Source organism: Morchella importuna, assembly GCF_003444635.1.
Source record: "Morchella importuna strain M04M26 chromosome Unknown Morimp01GS006, whole genome shotgun sequence".
NCBI lineage: Eukaryota > Fungi > Ascomycota > Pezizomycetes > Pezizales > Morchellaceae > Morchella > Morchella importuna.
The window spans coordinates 897,611-918,294 of record NW_025763403.1 but is presented as its reverse complement, the minus strand read 5'-3'; the positions used below and the strand labels follow the sequence as shown (position 1 = coordinate 918,294).

Genomic DNA, 20,684 nt, shown 5'->3' with positions numbered 1-20,684 from the left:
TTCAATGGGATGGAATAGGCAAGCCAGTCCTCCAGAACATCTACCCTATTCTCCTCCAACCAGAGTTGTAAGACTCCGGTTTTTTGCCACAGCAGGGAGGCTGGTCATTCCCTCCTAGTTGTCTGGTGGGGTACATGGTCTCTGGGCGCCATTGGTGGTGGTGAAAGATTTTGTGTTCAGGCATTGCGACCTCGCGCCTTCCCATGACTTATGGCATGGCGCTGTACATACAGTACAATATGTACTTGCGGCTACGCATTTTCCCTAGAGCTACCCACGGCTAAAACTACACACGGCTAAAACTACAATGTAGTTATTGTCAAAAACTGGCTTCCGGGTGTATAGCGTAGCTACTTCATATGCACATAGTTCATTTTTGCTGAGGCTATTACAAGTTACTTGTTGGTGTGATCGGGCTTCGTTCCAATGATAATCTCGAGTTTGGTGCGACTTGATGGTTGCCAATAAGATGTACTGCGGCTGCAGTACATACATCAGTGAAAAATACTGGATTATCTTACAAACAAAAAATCATAATAAAAAGTGAGTTCATGAACGTTACTAAACACAGCAGCGATCTCACCAATGTATGGCATGGACCGCGGTATTATATAATTGAAACTTTCTTGAGCAAAAGTCCTCATGGGGCGCTGCGTGTACCTACATGTAGATCAAAACAAGAGTTCGATTAAATACATATTGGTATCGCTTGCTACAATCAATTGATCAAAGTTATCATCAGTCATAAGTACATGTAGTTTCGGGGAGTTACTTTATACTGGCCTTATAACTCTATAGATCCACTGAATGATTCGGATGTCTGCACCTGACTCCGGCCACACATGGGGCCACATGTAAAGTATACATAAAGTTAAAAGGGTAATCTACTACATGTAGCTCGTCTTTGGAATGGCCCGCATGATGTAGCAATGTTATCTCTGTCGAGCTCGAGGTCAAGACTAAATCTGACTGGGTGAGGATGGGTTATATTTAAAAAAAAAAATGTCCTTGTTGAATCCCTGAACACATGTATCAAAGCTCCGAACCCCGTCCACCACACATTTCGAAGTATAAATGACTGCCCATATTACGAAGTCAAGCCACTTCTCCCCCCACCTTGTGCTCCTGTGAAACTAGATCAGTCATAACTTCTCACTCGTGTAAACTTTGTTTCCCCATTCTATACACATGCAGACTTGCACCCTCAACGCTCGCAAATTGAATGGGTTTGCTCAGCTAAGTGACTTTGCCCAATTGAATAAAAGTTACATGTACCTTAATGGCTCACGATGGAGCCCCTTACCACCACCACCAGTCTATGCCCCACTAAGCTCAATAGGCGTTTGACCCCCATTGAATACCGGCAATACCCTGGCTGTGTTTGCTTAAATCCTCCCTCTTCTCACTCTGCTTCTGTTTTTCTATTTCTCCTCCATCATCACCATTGCAACACCATCGAAAGAACCTTTTCTCATCAAGAAGGTCCCAAACGCCAGCGCGCAACTCGGACCCTAACCTAACCTCGCACCACCATCGTTTGGCTCTACCTCTACTTCCCGCAGCTTCCTCGAATTCTATTTCCGAACAATCGTCTCCGCCACACAACTCCTCCTTATCCAACTTCCCGTCATCTCGACAGCTTTTACATAACGATTTTATAACACACTGACCATCCATTCACCAACGATGCCGTCCGTGACGAGGTCTGCCACAATGGAAGTCGCCGCGCTTCCCACACCTGTCCTCACCGAGATGCCTCCTGTCAACTTCCTCAAAGCGACCAAAATTTCGCTCTTCGACCCCATGCTCATCTACCTCTTCCGAAACCACTTCAGTACATGGATAGACGCCAATAACTACGGGTCTCAGGCCGATTTCGTAGAACTTTACGCTGCGTTTCGCGAAGTCTACAAAAATCACAGTAAGGTTGATACCTCGCTCGACGCCAGTAGGGAAGGGAAAACGCTCGATTTCCAGGCATTGCAGGCTTTGGATGATCAAAATGATTTATTACTTGATGTAAGCTTCCCATCCACCCCTTGTGTCCTTTTAACCTCTTCAAGGGCGCTGTTCCTAATTCTATTAGCAATTCTGGGAGTTTGTTATGGGCATGGGCCAGCTCGCCGGTTGTTTTGACATGAGCTCTGGTGGGTTAGTGGAACAAAACCCCGAAAAATCCTCCAAAGGAAAGAAGGAAATTCGCCGCTACAACCATGTTCTCGCAAAAATAGTCGCTGCTACGACAGACCCCGCGAATCCAGGCCCATGGGACATCCCAAAACAGGCGAGAGGAAAGGTCCCAGACGCTGAAGGGATGACCCTTGAAATGTTCGTTGCCATGAAGAACAATACCGATGTCCTGGATTACTTTGATACGAAACCATATAGAGACCACTGGCATTCAATGACCGATAAGGATTTTTGGCATCTGTCTGTTAGTTTGTTTGTATGCACCCCTTAATATAAGCTCGCTTTTTCCAGTGACAATACCGGCTGATACGGGTATAGAAACATTTGAATGATCTTCATCAAGGTCGTGACTTTGTGGAAGGGTTCCGCTATGTGGACAGATATAACAGTCTTGTCAGCCTACTAAAAGTAAGTTTTCTGATTAACAATGGCGGGTAGATCATAATAAACTCTACTCCTTGCTAATTAAGCCTTGCTCAAATAAACAGAACTGCAAGGGAACTATCTATTTTATGTCTCGCCCATCCACCTATGAGGACGTTCTCTTAAACCCCCACATGATGGAACTTGTAAGTTTCTTTCCTTCTAATCTCGCCCTAACCAACTCCAACTGCTCTTAACCTGATATCCTCTTACAGAGATTTGCCGACAATCAAAAAAACAACGCTAAGAAAAAGCTTGACAATCGTGAACTTGCTGCTCGTCGTGCCCAAGAATTCTTCATTAAACATGGTGTCGACCCTCCATCAAAGTCTCGTGCACTCCGCGGTGCTGCCAAAGGCAATAAAAGCAAGCGTGCTGTTTCCGAAATTGAAGATGAATCTATGGATGAAGAAGAAACACCCGCCCCGGAAGCAGAAACACCAAGTACGAACACAAGATCTGCTGCAAAGAGAAGAAAAGCCACTGCTACGGCCAGTTCTTCTACCGCTCCAAAAAGGTCACTGGGAAAGGGAAAAGGGAAGGCCGTGGCCACCGTTGGTGCCACCTCTTCTCAAGGTGTTTTTGTTCCCCCAGTCTCTACTCATACACTTCTTCGGGCCACTACGCAGGTGCAGCCCCCGCCAATGGTTGGCGTGGACCCAAAACGTGCAAAGCAGCTCCAGAGCGGGAAGCGCCAGAAGCAGCAGTACCAGCATTTCAAGAAGTTACAGCAGTTTAATGTCCAGGTAGAAGTCTCACCTGAGCATTTCGGGGAGGAGTTTGTCGCCCAAGAGCAATTAGGAATGGATAATGTGGATCCCCGTCTTCGGGACGCTGGGCACGCAACAGTGAACACTTACCCCGGGCTTCATAATCCACACCAAGCCAACTCCTCGAGCAGCAATAGCCAGTTCCACGGTAATAATCCAGAACTTGCTAATATGTTCATGTTTGGATCTGAAGGGGAGCTAGAGACTCAAATGTGGGCGAACAACGGACAAGGCGGTGGGCCTCACGATGCAGATCTTTCAATGCCAGGCAGATCTTCCTACAACAAGACTCCTGATCAAAGGTTCGTTCAAACTATCTTAGAATCAGAGTTCGTAACTACGCCAGATACGATCTATACTACTGGCGGTCAGCAAAACAACCTAGGCAACATATCGGCCCATCATACCTCTGCTCACAACACTGCAGAGATGAGTTGGCATAACCCTCAACCGCGCTACCATACCCGACCTATCGATGAGGACGGTAACTCGTACTTTGATTTCGAGGATGCCTCATTTGGACCAGACAGAATGGCAGTGATGGAGAGGATTTTGGACCTGGATAATATCGATAATTCAGATCCTGACAGCTGAGGATGGGTTGCAAGATGGTGAAATAGATCATTCTGTCAGAATACACAGATGGGCCCTTGTCGAGCCGGCTTGGTTTGCCCTCTCCTTCGTCCACAGGTGGACATGTCATTTTATATTTCTTTCAGTTTTTCTACTTTCTATCTCTCTCTCTCTCTCTCTCTCTCTCTCTCTCTCTCTCTCTCTCTCTCTCTCTCTTTCTCTCTCTCTCTTTTTCTCTTGGATAACACTTGACGCAGGGCGTAGCAAATGTCCACTGTTATTTTGTTTCCATGTGTTCTGGTTCGGAATTTGGTTTCTTTCTTAACATTCCACTCTGCTACAAGTTCTTACACTATTCCATGTTTCAAGGCATGTTGTACTGGATACACCTCTCGTTCCTTTTGTAAAGTACTTATTTTGTATATAGTTCTGTCGTTATGATCTAAGTAACTATAATGCATTAAATGAATATGAGAAATTTCCCTAATTAACACAAGTATGGGTGAAGGAGCTTTTGTTTTGCTTTTAGTATTAGCAGTGCTTAATGATCAGTTGTTGACTGTTAGTGACGCCACTTAGTTTCTCAAACTTTTAACGAAGCATCAAATGGTATAACATAGGGCCCGTTCGGGAACAAGACAAAACGGAGTTTTCAAAGGTCAACGCCTAACAAGAAGGTCATTGAAATGGAGTTTTTAACCTTGTAACCGCCGTTTTAGACTGCTGCCAACGGGTTAAAATTCAACAATATTATGTTTTATGGGCCCCTGCCCATGGTATCGAAAATGACACAAGATACTCCATTGCATTCCCAAGTTTACAGATGAACCTCAAGACATAACCAAATACAAGTATGATCGAATCATGCCGAGCTAGCACATGAGAAACTTCCAAACATTGCCTGCTACGAATTATTTAGCTTGTATGTAGTATAAATATGATTGTTGAGCCCGTTCAAATATAAGAAGGGGACAGAAGATGCGAGTAATCCCTTTCCTTCAGATTCTCCATATAAGTATTACTCCTCCTGATAATCATTCCTCAAAGTCCCCCGAAAGATTGTATTTCCATCTAACATATATACTCAAACCTCATCCTTAAGCAAATTTCACGGCATAGTTTTACTTCCTTAGTCACGCACGGCCAAAGGTCACCCCTAGCGCAAAACCAGTTACCTCACACCAGAGCAGCTCACAAGCCATCACTTAACGATATTGATCTTCTAGTGGTCATTCATTGTAATACCGCAACTGAGTTCTATGACTCAACCTCATGTCCAATCAGATCCAAGCAATTATACAAGAAAATTTCTTATGACCGTCGAGCAAATAAACTTTATGTTTTCAGATAAGTACACAGAATGTTCTTGGGATGGGATATTGTCGCCTGACCTCTTGTTGAGAAGCATGGTGTTAATAACAAGTAACCCTAACCCTGTATATCGTGGGCACCTTATACGTTAGGATGACGTGCAAGGGTGAAGATACAAACCACATGTTTCTGTAGACTGGATTGTGTGAGTAGAAGGGTTGATGGTTTAGAAACTCGTGGCTTTTTTTTTTTGTATTTATATAGGGCTAGCTGTCAACCTCCGGGTTGAGGCATAATCAGAAGTTAAAACTCAAACTTAATCAACTTCAATTCGGACGAAAAGACTGGGTTTGAGGGTCAATACATACTTAGATGTACCGACCCCATGGCCCAGTCGGGTGGTGATACAGTGGCTACGCTCGATCTGAAATTGTGGCATGGTGTACAACTATACATCCTTTGTTTGGACGTCCGGCTTTATTAAAGCTTTACAAACACGAGCAATTGTTAACTTCCAAATGAAGAGCTCAATTGAGAAAATTTTCAATCCCAAGAAAAATCGAGGGAGCCCACTTTATATATGTGTATCTAGATACATCTCTCCGAGTTTTTACCTAAAAATTTGAGGTGCAGGGTGGCCTTAGGAGGTGTCCCTCCATTTAGCTTCGATTACTGGTTTAGTGCCTCACATAAGTTTCGATATCGTAGACTCACAACCCTTCCATATTTTGTCGGCACCTCCGAGATGCTAGAATCACAACACATTCGCTCACCATATAATTCAGCCTTAAGTCGTCCGGACGAATGGCTGCTATTCGCATCGAAATACCCCTACCTTCAATTTGCTTTCACTGGAGAAATTGTGCAATTGTAGCCTTAATCGTACGAGGTGTGTTTAAAGGCGACAGATGCGAGGGTGAGTGTACCCATATCTAAAGTTTTTCTCCTATGGGTAGTGGTTAATAGTTTTCAGTGAGGCGCCGCAGCATTCTAATAGATGGATGTCTCCCGTATTTGGTTATTTGTCCTGAATATGCCCCTAAGAATCTCTCCTCAGATTGGCTTGAAAGGGCAATTTCAACATCTTGTGTGACTGGCCATCTATCCGAATCACTGCGGTATTTTACTTTCTGCCCTTTACATCTAGTAAGCTGGTTATTCGCACCTAGTGCCGGCCCCGCGCTGAGATAACGACATTCCAAATTATAGGTTAATTCCTGTAGGCACATAAAGCCTTATATCTGAGCTGAGCTGACATGCTAACGTTGTGGAGGTGTTTTCACGGATAATCACTCGATGGAGGCGCAAAGTGGGGTGCAATCACACTGACCACTAGTAAGCTCGAATGAAACCCAGTGACAGAAACAAATATATGCAGTCGCAGTTTTTCACATGTCTTCTCGGCCTTTTATTCTGCTCAGCTGCGGGGGACTCACGATAGAAGCTCACTCGTATAGACTCTGGTTTGGGTGCACAGGCGCAGACCAAGCAAAACATATCTCACGGTCCAAAATTACTCCGTGTCCACCTTTTGGTTTTTAGAAGGTAGCCTTGGGCACGATTACCGACAGATTTACTCAAATAAGCGAGAAAGCCTTGCCGCATGCAGGTAACACGACGCAAGATGGCGCCCTAAGTACTCTGATATTAACCTTGAAGTCTTATAGTATTATTCTGTTCATTATAGCCATATCGATGTGACGTCGATGCAATTGGAGGTGGAGAAAGAGCGCTCCCCCGTGAAGCTCTTGATTGAGTATGATGTTTTTGTTTTAATTCTCAATCTCGTCTTTTTTTTTTTTTTTTTTTTTTTGCTTTTCGCTACAAGCGGGACTCGCCACATCTTATTTGAACGTCCAGTGTCTCAGCTTCTCGTTCCTGAATGTTCCTGTCGATCGACCGTTCTGACAGCTTACGCTGCAGCCACTTGGTTGCCACACATAGCTAACAGCCCTGTCAACAGCGACGGATAGAATTTTAGCCATCCCTTGCCTTGCCCGCGTTATGCAGTAAGCAACATCTCATCGAATGCGGTGCATCTACGCCGGCAAGTTCCTTCGGTCGCCCCGAACGGTACAAGTGTGTATAAAATCATTTCCAGATGCTGCAGATACGGTGCTCGACGTTGTACAAAGCTTTACCCCGGATATCGGATTAGTTTCCGGTTCATCCATTAATCTACTTTCTCCCCACATGGTTCCCCATTACCCCTGTTAGGGCGCGAAGCTCTCTCTGCACTATTACGCACCCGTAATACTTTTGGGAAAAAGAGAGGGTGTTGAACAAAGAAAAGAAAAAGAAAAGATACCCCTCCTTACCACTTATAAAGGTATCCTTTCGGCATCACAAGCCAGCTGAGACCCTTTCAGATGTCGAATGTTTTGACTGGCCATGATCTCAACACCGAGAGAAACACTTCCGTCTTTGGCACCTACAAGGTACCCCACAAATTCAATCTCCCCCGGCCCGCCAAAAATAACTGTACTTGCCTTTCTTACTTTTTACCCAGTATGCATCTGCAATTTAAAGGATTTACAGCCGTCCACCTGACCAGATAGGGTGTAATTTGGAAGAGGATGAAATGCTTGGGATGAAGCCCTTGCCTGGTCGTTCTCAGCATCTTCCTCCGGGTAGAATTCACCCCCCCACTATCACCAATAGAGCCCGCACACAGCCACAGCGCGCGCCCAAATCTGGAACGCATTGATTGAAATCTGCAGCAATTGAGCTACTGTCAGGGTCACCTCATCTTCCGCTTCCCCCTTTCTAATTCCTTCGGAACTATCAAGCCGAAAGCGAAATCCGCTCCAGAAAAAAGCCCTCTTCGAACTACCCCGCAAGCAGACCGCCGAGCGGAGCTAAACATCCATGAAATATCCGTGCGTTACCAGAGGAATAATCACTAAACCAAATCTTTGGAAGATATCCCCCAGTAATAATAATAATAAAAAAAAAAAAAAAAAGACGTTTAGTTGCGCCCTCTATCAAAAGGGGGAATATATATATTCAGCTGTATCTCCCTTTCAAAATCAGCTTCTCGAAGGATAGAGCAGTCTCAATATCCTCGCTACACTCCTCATAGCTTCTTATCTCAAGATGCGTGGTGCACTTTTCTTCCTGGCGGGATTGCTACCCAGCGTTCTTGCTGCTCCTTTATCCCTAGGAATCGCATTTTCGTCCACAGATGGGTTGCCGGAATTGACGTTGCCATATGCGACATATAAGGCGTATTCATATGATGTTACGGACGATGTAAGTTTTTGAACATCTCGTTCTTCTTTGGAATACTCATGTTTGTATTTTAGTATTACACCTTCAAGAACATCCGGTTCGCCGCTCCTCCTGTCGGGAACTTGCGGTGGGCTAAACCCGCCGCACCATTGACCCAGAGCGGTGTTCAAGATGGAACAGTAGGATATCAGTGTATGCAAGCAGCTCCGCAGCAGCTATTTGGTATGTAATTTGTTCACCGGGTGGTTGAAGTGTAGTCGGTTTTGATGTTGTATATTCTAATATAGCCGTGTAGTTGCATACCCGATCTTGCAATCTCTTGAACCAGCATCGGAAGATTGTTTATTCCTTGATATCCAGGTTCCTGGCGCGGCTGTGAGGGGAGAAGTCAAAGACCTGCCTATTCTATTTTGGATTTTTGGTGGAGGATATGGTTAGTTTACCCGACAATGATAATTCAATCCAGAATTGGGAAAAATGTATCACTAATTGCTTATTGATAGTATTGGGGTCGAAATCCTTCTTTCTCTACGATGGAAATCCGTTCCTAAAGGCTAGCGGAAATAACTTGATCTATGTAGCACCGAATTACAGAGTAAGTTGAATATCTGTTCAGTTAAGCATGACTATTTTGACTGATACGACGTTCTGTCTAAAGCTCGGTGCATTCGGATTTCTCAATGGACCAACCATGGAGTCCCAAGGTACTCCAAACGCTGCATTTTGGGATCAGAGGGCAGCACTTCAATGGGTCCAAGACTATATTTCCCTCCTTGGAGGTGACAAGACAGCAGTCACCGCTATGGGAGAATCTGCCGGTGCCGGCTCAATCATGCACCATCTCACTGCCCAAGGCGGAACTCTCACCCCGCAGTTCAAGCGTGCAATCTTGATGTCCCCGGCCTTTGAGCCACTCTATGATCCTGGCCGTCTTGAAAAACAGTATCAGACTTTCGAAGTCAAGGCTGGATGTAAAGGTCTTGGTCTTGCATGTCTGCGTACAGTATCATCAGACGTCCTGCAAGCCGCGAATGTCGCGACGGTTTATGACTCTCCTTACGGGACATTCGGGTATGGTCCCGCAGTGGATAATGATTTTGTCAGGGACCTACCTGGGATTGAACTGGCGTCCGGTAATTATTATAAGGATGTTACCATCATGCTCGGCCACACAAGCAACGAAGGATTCTTATTCGCAGACCCTACAAAGATCCTTAATAGCCAGATCGATGCACTTCTCAAAGACAATTTCCCCAACGCGACTACCCAGAACCTGGCCGATCTCGAGACACTCTATCCCGAACCCAGTCTTTTTGGCACGTTCCTTACCAACTATGCCCGTCTCAGCGCCATTATCGGCGAATGGGTTGTAACTTGCAACTTCCGTTATCTTGCACAAGCATTCCCAACCAAATCATGGGGATACCAATTCTCAGTCCCCCCGGGAATTCATGGCTTTGATCTGATCCTTGCGTTCTGGAGGAGCGATCTGAACATCGGGCAGGTTCTGCAGGTTGATTTTGACCTTGATTTCGTTACACAAAAGAACTTGGCGACGGGATTCCAGAGCTACATCACAAGCTTCGTGAGGAGTGGAGACCCAAACACCTACAAGGAGTCTGGGTCAGTCCCGCCGACAGCAACCTTCCCAGTGACGAATGCTGGCGATACTGTGAAGGTTTTGGATGTGAACATTTCGGGATACTCGACAATCAACGATCCAGATATGGATAAGACGAGGTGCGCGTACTGGCAGAGCGGAGCGTGGACTGGGAGGTAGTTGGTGGTAGCTAGGAGAAAAGACCTTTATTTTGTTGTATATAGTTTGATCTGACGTGAAAATATTACAAAGATCATCTGAGTTTTTTAAATTTTTTTTTGTTCCTTGTGACTGTCGGGACCAGTTATAATGCCTAGGTCCCCAACAGCAGGCTACGCTCCTTATAGTTTGATATTGTGTCGCACTGATACTGTATTGTATCTATAACAAAGATTAGGTTTGGGTTTGCGGCACCATCATCTAGATTGCGCTCATGTCCGTACATGTGTGTACCCGCCCGCCGATTAGGACATACCTTATTGAGACATGAAATGATCGATCTTCCTTTTTTTTTACCGTTCTGTGCAACAGCTCCTAGGCCAGTCATGTCAAACGATCTTTCTCCTTCACAGTTCGGATCTTAGATAAACTCCCGCGCGGGTTCCTGCATTGCCGCCCAACCTCATGCACAGTCCCGCCTATGGTGTACATACCCGCATGTGCATACATAATTGTCCTAGATTAGAATAGGTATATTTCCAGCGTGACTGACTCAAACAAAACAGAGCCCCAGAGACCAAAAGTAAATCCCGGGCGCCCCAAAAATATGAGGTATCCGCATATGCTTGTGGATGATTGGTTTGAGGTCTTGAATGATCGCACCAGGGGTCGAACCTGGAATCTCTTGATTTCGGATATTAATCGTAGTCAAGCGCCTTGCCATTGGGCCATGCGACCGTTGGTGAGAGAGGCTTGCAAGGAATTTATCATTGTGGAAAGGGCCGGGTGTGGTGCCAATGTGGGTTCTAGTGCGGGTGGTGAGCCTTGAGAGAAAAGTGGGGCGCAGAGAGGCTAGACAAGGAGAGTGGCAGCTGTGAATTTGTGGTATTAGGCCTCCCTGGATGAAGTCCTTGATATTGATAGCCGGCCGGTCTTGAGCATAATGGAATGATCTCCCAGCCAAACAAGACCGAAATATGCTTAAGGCCAGCATGACTCAGGTTAAGTTTTCATGTAAGCACTCTGCAGGAGAAAACCATCGAAGAAGCCTTTCTCGCATGGGATGGAGGTGGTAAAATTTTCAGTTTGCCAAGAAACGTGCCGAGAATTAGTAGAGGTGGCCATGTCGGGATTAGCGTTGACCCTGTCCGCTGATCTCATTGGTTGCGGCGACGAACCACTACTACTAGTGGGTGTGAGGTTTGAGACATCCCGAGTTGGGTTGTAATTGGGCATCGTGAAGCTTTTGAATGGGCGGTATGCTGCGATAGTATGTGGACATGCGTGTGCGCTGGTCTTGCCCCTCTGTGGGAGAGAAACCTTCAAGTATTGAGTAGAGAGGTGGTATTGGTCTCAGTTGGGACTTGTACCTAGCAGCCAAGGGAGCCGATGAACAGCCAGCTGCCAGTGGCCTCTTGTCGTTTCTTGCGAGTTGTATAGTTCATGCTGTGCGCGTGGTGGCCCATATCCACCCTCAGAGCGCGGTATCGGTTGACCTCTCCCCCAGGTCGTGAGGACATCCTGCTGTAGAAAGCGGTGAGCGTGTATTCAGCAGTGAGGTGATGCGGCTCTCATCAATCGAATGTGAGGAGGGCATGAGTCTAGAGACGATGAGTTGGTGAGAAACTCGTGTTAGTCGGTTAAAAAAAAAAAAAAATGAGGGGTATGATGTGGTGTAGTCGGTTCGTCCGCACGGGAAGTGAGGTTGGGCTCAGAGCCAGATAAACTTTTTCCAAGTCCCAACATTACACGTTTATCCACTAGTGCGCTAGTGCGGTCTCTGGAAAGCACACAACCTCGCTTTCTCGCGCAAGCTCTCCCCACTATCACTGACGAGAGCGGAGTTTAATGGAACCGAGACCTCCCGCAGCAAACTGAAATTCCATCACGATATGTATCTGACTGACTAAGGGATCCCTATGTATATCAAGTTGAGACAATGCACGAGGCTCCCATAAAGTCCAATCTCCACAAAAGTACGTTGTGAAATATTCGGAAGACGTACACATATGAGTTGGTGATCTACGTTAAACATGCTAACCTTTCGTTATCTTGGGCCATGGACAGACCAAAAGTCATTCATTTTACCGGTGTCAACCATCAACTCAGTGGCTCGCTCACCTTATACAAGACGAGAATTCCAAGCATACCATAATATTATAACTCGCTTCTCAGTTGTCGTTCCTTGCCCTTGGGGGGGGGGATCGCGGCAGACTGTAGAAACCGAGTGATATCCTATGATGAATCACGTAATCAACGATCCTTACAGTGCTAGTGTAGAATTGAGAACAAATATTTAAAAATAGTACAGAACACCAATCCGATGTGGTGTAACGGTTAGCATCGCTCGCTTTCACCGAGCAGATCGGGGTTCGATTCCCCGCATCGGAGTTTCACACCTTTATTTTTCTTTTGCAGTGAATGGCAAATAAAAATGAGGATGAGACAACTTTTTCGGTTATCTGTTTCGCCACTTCTATTTCTATTTACTTAAAGTTTGCAATTCATTTGGGGGGCGTGCTGCTGCAGTGGTGGAATCATGGGAAGCTATTACACAAAATAATATTCCGAGTCAACTCGTTTATTGAACGTAGTTCTATCCTGCACGAGGAAGAAAGTACCAGCTATCTAGCCAGCCAATATGATACAATGTAGGCGCCAATATCCCATCCCCATTTTCTCCCTCACCACTCAAACCAAACCAAGCCAAACAAAAGAAAAGAAGAAAAAAAACGAGTCCCAAGTCCCAAGCATTAAACATAAAAAAAAAAAAAGCAGTGGCAGACTGCGTGTAAAGGCTCCTATTTAATAATAATGATTTCCTAGCTCCCTACAAGTTCCCAGTTTTTCACCTAACTCTCCCTGTAGTACTGACCGCTTGCACAGTTCCCTGCAGCCCCGCTGTGGTGATGACTTTTTTGAGTGTCGCTGCCCGCAGCTCGTACACCCTTCCCCCGGGGAGCGCGGACGGATCGCGCTGTGGCGCGAGTGTGCGGACTGGCTGCGAGCTGCTTGAGGTGATTGAGGTGCTTCCTGATGTGCCCACTGATGTGCTTCCTAATGTACTGCCTGATGTGCTGCTCGAGACGCTGCGCGAGTGTGCTGATGTCGGGACGGGCTTTCGGGGGACTTTATATACTGGTTGCGGCGCCTGTGCGGGCTGCTCTGGTTCCGAAACCGGCGGCGGCGGCTGCGCACTTCGGGCAAGGACTGGTATTGGGGGTATGCTGATCTCTGACGGGGCCGGGGGTTTGCGGGTGCTGTTGTTTCGTGTGGTTGCTACTGTGCCGGCGCGGCTGAGGTGGATGCTGGGGATTGCGGGGATGCGCGGGAGTGATGGGGGGAGGGAGGGTACGTGGTTTGGTGTGGAGGAGGTGACGGTGGTGTGGAACATGTGCAGTTTCTCGATTATCGAGACGAGGATCTCGACGAGGCTTGTGGCGTCGGTTTCCTGGGTTTCGAACATGTAGGTGACCTTTCCCATGCCTGAGTATTCATGCTGGTGTTTGACGAGCGTGCTGAACTTGGGGCCCGCGAAGCAGTTTGATGTTATGGAGCCGATGAAGCGGACGGGGCCGTTAACTGCAGAGCTATATGTCAGTATGATATCAGGTATGGGAGGGTGAGGGACAGGGCGGTACTCACTGTACTGCCGCAGAACATATTCCCCGTTCCTGCTCTGTAGGATCAAGTTCACACCATTCGACTCATAGCACGGCACAAGAAACAGTGTCGAGTTCTTGAAGTGATTACTCAAGTTCATCCTCGCCGCCTGTGCCTCTCCCTTCTCGCGGATCGCATATCCGGGCTCTGTGACCAAGCGCTGGATATTCATTTGGAAGATGGCATCATCCTCCAGGTCGTCCTCAAGCCCCAACGTATTTACCCCCGCCAGCGCAACCGTCTTCTTCAGTAGCGCTAGTACCTTCTCTGCTTCCGACGCGCTGTGCTTTCCCCCCGAATTCCGACGAAAGGTCCCGCTGCGGCTCCGACTCTCCTTCATGTCTGTGAATACCAGCCGTACCTGACTCCGCACGGGCACGGATACCTTACTACCTTCACAAGTTCTCACTCGGGCGCGGTTCATGGTGAGTATGGTCGAGGTCTTTCCATATACGAGAGCTGGTTCAAAGCCGCGACCAATATCAAGCACTGTCCGCTCCGCTTGTTCGCCGAAGCGCAGCGTCACCCGCGCGAAGCGCAGGTATGCATCGTCCTTAAAGCTGATTGCGTCGAGCGTACTAGCGGCGAGAACGGATGACTTGGGCGCGCTCTTATATGTCGCGAAGCCGATCCTGTCGACGGTTGCATCGAGGCGCTTCCACTCGTTGTCAATGAGGACCTCAAAGTCGACAGCGACGCGGCGCAGGTAGGGCGTTTGTTTGGCACAGTTCGAAATGATGTAAAGGCGCTCCTTTGACTTTTGGACGCCGCAGTCGAAGCCGATGCCGAATGGATGCACCTTTTCTTTGCGCGAGGACTGGAGAAACCGTTTTGCGGCGAGGGCATTGAGCAAATCGATAATGGCGGAGAAAGACTCATCGGCGGCTGCTGTGAGGAACTTGATGCGCACAAAGTGGGATTCGGCGCCGGTGTCCGGGTTGCAGCATGTGCCGTAGAGCTTCCAGGAGAAGTCGCGCTTAATATCGCGAACGCAGCGGGTTGAGAGGGTACTGTGGAATTGGGAGCAACGCTTCTTCACTGTGTTGCGGAACTGGTGTCAGCATTCTGTTGATTCTATTCTCTCCTCTGAGTTTAATTTCCCCCGGGCGCACATACACCATGAACTCTCGGATCCACCAGAAGACTTCAAGAAGTAGGATCCGGGCTCAAACAGTGCCAGTGGTGTTATCACTGCGCTTTTTGTCCGCCCCCGCTTCTCGCCCGGCTCGGTTTTTGGCAAGCTCCATGCTACGTATTCGAGCTCTCTACAACGAGGTAAGTATTTAATTAGTTACTTTCTTCTTCTCCTTTGTGAGCAAGTAGGGGTGTGTAATTACAGATCTCCGACAGCCCTCACTTTCTCCATCTCGAGCTCCGCGACTCCTTGAGGGTTTGGTGATGATGTTGTTGTTGCGGTTGTGGCTTCCATGGCCGCGTGGGCCGCCGCTGCTGATGCCGATCGTGTGCGTTGACTCATTATGTTGTGTGAAATTGGTGTCTTCTGTCCAGCAGCAAGTAATGTGGTGTATATAAATTCTCGATATCGAACGGAGAAGAGAAGAAATTAAAGGAAGAGAATTAAACTAAGTATAAAGGACCAGGAGGGACCAGGGAGCAGTTACAGGCACACCAAAAAAATCTTACCCGGTACCTGCACGCACTCACATGAAAAACACACGTTCTAGAGCAAAAGTAAGTAAGTATGAAGGAGGCAGAGCTTATATCTTTTCTATCGCTCTCTTCATCTTCTTCTTTTATTACCCCTTAAGCGCAGAAAGTGGCGGCCTCCCCAGCAATCATATAAAGATAGCCAATAGCAAACTGTGGGCGGGCTGGGGCATCTGTTTCGACTACTTTAGCTACTTTAGCTGAGGTGGTGGTCTGTCGGGTTTTCCACAAATAACAGGCGAATCAACGGCAGGCGCTTAACGAGAACATTCAACAGATGGTGATTATCCGCTGGGTAATAAGTGTTCCTTGTCTTCCGTTTTGGTGCACTGATAGAGTAGAGTACATACCTGCAGATAACCCTTTCTGGGTCAATGGTGAACTGGTTTATGCAATTAATTTATTCTTCACAAAAAACAAAGTAGAAAAGTCCAACAGGTGAAAAAAAAAAAGATAGAATCATGCTTTTTTAAGTAATCGTTTAAATGCAGGATATCTAACTTGCACCATTTGTCCTGGCCCGTTCACTCGCTGCTGGCCTGTGTAGGTTTGCCATTGACCTAGGAAGTACGGGAAAATACACGTACTTATCGCTGCACAGCTGCCACTTCAGTATGTTTACAGGCACAAAATCACATGAACCGAAATAAACAGAGACCGACCTAGCTCATCATCTCATCATCGATCATCGATCATCCTCGTTGCCCAGCTCGAGACTATGGGGTATCATCCTAGGCAAGTCTAGCTAGCTGTTGTACCTGCATAGTGGGAATCCTCCCCCCCCCCCCCCCCTGCCGCGCTCCTGTTTCAAGATTCAAGCCAAACAATCGCCGCCCACGAAGCTAACTAGTGTCATCGTGGAGCCGCATCTGCATACACCTCCGAAGAGGTCTGTAACATTGAAGCGTTGCTGTTCTTTTTTTGGCCCCCCCCCAGTCCAGTCCAACCCTAACCCTGAAAGAAGAAGGCCCTTGTTGGTTTCGGATGTGAGCGCGTGGCACGCTACGGACGGCGGGCGGGATGAGATCATGCATCGTGGTTCTGGCGGCGCCAGATGGATGGGTGGGTTAGAGATGGATCGAATGCTCGCGGCGGAAGAGTGTCTTGAATACAATGTCTGATCTTGACACAAACGCCCCCGGCCCCCAGATTCGTTTATAGGGCTGGTAGTGGGACCTTGGCTGGTTTCAGCCTGTGCTAGATTCCGGTTTCGGGATGAATGGGGGGTTAGTTCTTAGGATCTTGAAAATGAGTGGAGGAGATGCAGAAGAGTTGTTTTTTTTACAAGTCATCCGTGCGGAGAGAAGAGGAGTGGAAATGTCCCTTTGATACGCTACATGTAGCTCTATGGTATGTAATCCAGTCTTTCAAATACTGACTGACTATCACACAGGATAAGTAGCTATATCTGAGACCAACCCTCCAAAGCTTGCAAACCTCCCACTCGTGCAGACTTTCCAATCCATCAATCATCTTTCAACCTCATCACCCAACTCATGCTTCATCCCGCATGAACAACCATATCACCAACAAAAAAAAAACCAACCTCAACAGAAGAATCATTAATCCGACGTACAGGTCCCCCGAAACACAGCATTTGGAATTCCCATGTAAGCCGACATATCGATGACCGTTCCTCATAGGGCATCACTCGTGTTTCTTTTGCCCCGCCAAGACCCTGTTCGGCCAGTGCAAAAAGCGCCTGATAGATACATGTAGATGGAAATAGAAATTGCACTCTACTCTACACTCAACACAAGTGTGACCATCTCCTCCAACGGCCGTTATCACTGGGTGGCAGTAGGGCGTCTAGCTACATACATACAAACATATGCTACAGCCCCACTGCACAACCGCGGGCCAGCTCCCTCTCCGCTAGCTAGCTGCAGGTATAAGCTGTTCGGGGACCATACATAACCACCACATGCCGCCCACCCTTCAACTCGGTACTGGACGAACCGAACCGAACACCCTGCCCTACCCATAGCCAGGGTCCACTCATCACCACCGCCACCACCCCAGTTTACCCCAGAAAGAGATTAAACTCTCCCGGTAGCGCGGGATCGTGAAACTGCGGCTGTCTGGGAGGGAACGTTAAGGGCTTAGGATTGGGTCTGGGGTAGAGTAGGTTTTGTGTGCATGTGACGGGTGCTTATCTAGGTGGGGTGGGGTTGGTGGTGGATAAGCTTTTATGCCAATGATGGCGTCTGAGGCTTTCGATCGGGCCGAGGCTCCACTGGCTGGCGGAGTGGTTAGAGGACTGATATATGAGCATCCCCGTTAATTCGTCTCTGGGCCAGTTTCGTCTATTTACTAGGGAAGCTGTATATAGGTACTCTAATAGCTACTAGCAACGAGTAAGTCTGATTTGCTTCAAGATTTCGAGACTTTATGCTCTTGGCTGGTGGTAGCGGGTCCTCTTTCTTCCAGTAGAACCCACTACAGAGTCTGGTAGAATTATTGCGAAAGTGGGTTTTCCGTGACCGGATAGTCCTATTGGCCCTTAAAGGAATTTCTGCAGTGAGCACGGACCAAGAAGCCCACTCTTTTAGTTCTGACTTTCGCAATAATTCTACCAGACTCTGTAGGTAATACCTAATACTAAACCGCCGGCCCCGCCAATGATCTCACGACCGAAAAAAAAATGTAACAACACCCACAAACTGCACGCGCAGCCACAATCAACCGGCTAATTGCACACGTGAAGCTCTACTCTAAATGCTCATAGGCTGACAAACAAACACCGCAGTAGTGGTTAGCGCTGACCGTGGGGGCCAGGGCAGTACAAGTACTCTATCAAAAAAAAAAAAACTCTAAACCTACCTACGCGAAGGCGCAGCAGTGCTACGAGAGTTTTTATGTAAGTGCGGAATGATCCAGAAGTGCAGCCCTGGCTACAATACTCTCTATATGCAAGTCAATATGTAAACCGAGGGCTATTATAAGCTTATCCTACCTACATAGCTACCTACATCAAAAAGGAAAACCCAGGCGATCGATCAAACAAAACCCATTTTTCTTTTCCTTCTCCCGAAAAACTCCATAGAAGCCTAAAACCAAAAACCAAAAATAAAAAAAATACCAAGCTATCCTCATGCTCAAACTACAATAGCAACGCCCTTCCCGGCCGCCTCCATCATCCCCTCAGGTGGTGGTAGGTCCTCCTATTGGACGGATGGATGGTATTAGCAAAACCCCGTCGAAAGAGATATAGAGGGAAGAAGGGGGACAAACCGGCTCAAAGATAACCTCAATCATGAGCGAGCAGCTGGGACAGACGGCGACATTCTCGCCGTCGCGCAGGTCATCGATCGAGATCTCGAAGCGGTCGCCGCACGGGCACGGGTAGTGGTAGATCTGCAGTGCTGGGTCAAAGGTCATGTCCTCGATCTCGATCTGGTCGTAGATAGACTCCGCCATGGTGGTTTGTGTGGTAGTGTGTTGTGTTGTTGGGTGATGATGAGAGAGAGAGAGAGAGAGAGAGAGAGATCTCGAGAGCTGTCTGTCTGTCTGTTCGGTGGGGTTGTTGAAACATGAAAAAAATTGTTTTAAAGAGGCGTGGGGAGTGAGTGACTAAGGACAGGGAAGCTACACATCGGCTTACTAACGTGAAGAGGTAAGGTGTTGCAGAGGAAGGAGAAAAGAGAGTGCCAACCGGGTTGGTTGGCTGAGGTCACTCGAGTCTCTCTCACTCTCACTCGAGTCTCTCACTCTCACTGCGAGTCTCTCACTCTCCACTCTACTCGACCCACTGCTTGGAATTCGGAATCTCACTCGAAACCTGCACACTGCAGACGGTGCAGTGCAGCGCAGTGCAGTGCAGACTGTGCAGCGTGGGATCTCAGCCTCATTCGTGATGTTTATTGCAGCCAGGGTACTCTACTCTACATTCTCTAGAGTGTGTACTCTAATTGGCTAGCCGGCTGGGCATGCGAGTGAAGCTTTTTTGCTGTATGTAATTTTAGAAATATGAGACAGCGGTATGCATGCCATGCTAGCAAAGTATGTAGCTTGTGCTTATACCAGTATAATAGCTCTTACTGGCGTCCCACCTTACACCTGATCACTCACTCACTCATTCATTCACTTCTTCTCTCACTCTCTCACTCACTCTCACTCGCCCATTCCCTCACTCCCTAGAATTTATAAACAGGCACCCCCCCCCCCCCCCTCCTCCTCCTCCCTCTCCTCCCTCTCCTCCCTTCACACCCTCACGCACAATGTCCGGCTACACCAACCCCCCACCCATGGACGCCACCTCGTCCACCTCAGAGGACGAGGAGCCCAGAGGCACCAGTTCCTCCGCGCGCTGGAACCTCGGCCCCGCAGCCACCAACGCCGACTGCACGAGCTTCTTCAACACCTGCTGCGGCGCAATCTTTGTCTGCTGCGGAGAGTACCTTGCGGTCTTTACGGGTTGCTTTGAGTGCTGCGAGAGCTGCTGCGTGGAGTGCTTGAAGTGCGGGTGTAATCCGTAGATGGGGTAGCGTAGGGCTGGGAGCGGTTGCAGAGCGGTTACATTGTGGGTACGTGTTGATCTCTGGTCTTTTGGCGGCGGTTGCGGTGGTGAGAGGGAGGGGGGGGGGGGGGGGGTGGTATGAGGAGGGAGGCTGGTGTGTTGATTGGAGGCATATGTAGGCGGGTAGGAACATATTGTCATTACGGGAGTGGGCAGCTACAGCTATGTACCACTACCACTACTACTACTACATCTTCACCATACGGAACGAACCTCTTCTCATTTCATTTTTACTACTATCGCTACAATTCGTCATATACACATATATACCACTCATCCTCATCCTCCTCCCCCCCCCCCCCCCAAAGCAACGAAAAACAACATCCAACGAATACGATACAACGACACATGCGCGCAAATTTTTTTTTCTCACCACCTCACGACCGATATGCACTTTTTTTTTCCCCCCTCCAAGCTACTTCTGCACTTTTTGCTAAAAGGGGCGGGGGCTGTGGATCATCAGGGTTAGGGTAGGTAGTGTCTGTGGGATCAGCCGGGTCTGTGCCACATTCCGCAATCCTGGACCGACCGATCGAGGATGCGGTTGTGGGGCGTGGGATTTGGCGAAGAGGCAGGA

General features: G+C 47.8%; 5 protein-coding genes across 5 annotated transcripts; 2 read left to right on the top strand and 3 right to left on the bottom strand.

The window, feature by feature from the left end:
- Positions 1 to 1,686: 1,686 nt before the first annotated feature.
- Positions 1,687 to 3,977, top strand: LAJ45_03056 (uncharacterized protein; the record flags this gene model as incomplete). Its single annotated transcript, XM_046112645.1, has 5 exons — positions 1,687 to 2,019; positions 2,087 to 2,434; positions 2,509 to 2,598; positions 2,679 to 2,759; positions 2,829 to 3,977. 5 exons carry the CDS (start codon positions 1,687 to 1,689, stop codon positions 3,975 to 3,977), a joined length of 2,001 nt encoding a protein of 666 aa, XP_045974134.1.
- A 4,386-nt stretch (positions 3,978 to 8,363) lies between these two features.
- Positions 8,364 to 10,278, top strand: LAJ45_03055 (uncharacterized protein; the record flags this gene model as incomplete). The annotated part of the gene is made up of 5 exons (XM_046112644.1): positions 8,364 to 8,519; positions 8,573 to 8,720; positions 8,794 to 8,931; positions 9,002 to 9,093; positions 9,157 to 10,278. The coding sequence occupies 5 exons, from the start codon at positions 8,364 to 8,366 to the stop codon at positions 10,276 to 10,278; spliced, it is 1,656 nt and encodes a 551-aa protein (XP_045974133.1).
- A 2,827-nt stretch (positions 10,279 to 13,105) lies between these two features.
- On the bottom strand, positions 13,106 to 15,397 carry LAJ45_03054 (uncharacterized protein; the record flags this gene model as incomplete). The annotated part of the gene is made up of 4 exons (XM_046112643.1): positions 13,106 to 13,839; positions 13,903 to 14,958; positions 15,037 to 15,185; positions 15,258 to 15,397. 4 exons carry the CDS (start codon positions 15,395 to 15,397, stop codon positions 13,106 to 13,108), a joined length of 2,079 nt encoding a protein of 692 aa, XP_045974132.1.
- Positions 15,398 to 18,686: 3,289 nt separating this feature from the next.
- LAJ45_03053 (uncharacterized protein) lies at positions 18,687 to 19,008 on the bottom strand (the record flags this gene model as incomplete). The annotated part of the gene is made up of 2 exons (XM_046112642.1): positions 18,687 to 18,752; positions 18,823 to 19,008. The coding sequence occupies 2 exons, from the start codon at positions 19,006 to 19,008 to the stop codon at positions 18,687 to 18,689; spliced, it is 252 nt and encodes an 83-aa protein (XP_045974131.1).
- An 808-nt stretch (positions 19,009 to 19,816) lies between these two features.
- On the bottom strand, positions 19,817 to 20,248 carry LAJ45_03052 (uncharacterized protein; the record flags this gene model as incomplete). The annotated part of the gene is made up of 1 exon (XM_046112641.1): positions 19,817 to 20,248. One exon carries the CDS (start codon positions 20,246 to 20,248, stop codon positions 19,817 to 19,819), a length of 432 nt encoding a protein of 143 aa, XP_045974130.1.
- Positions 20,249 to 20,684: the final 436 nt, after the last annotated feature.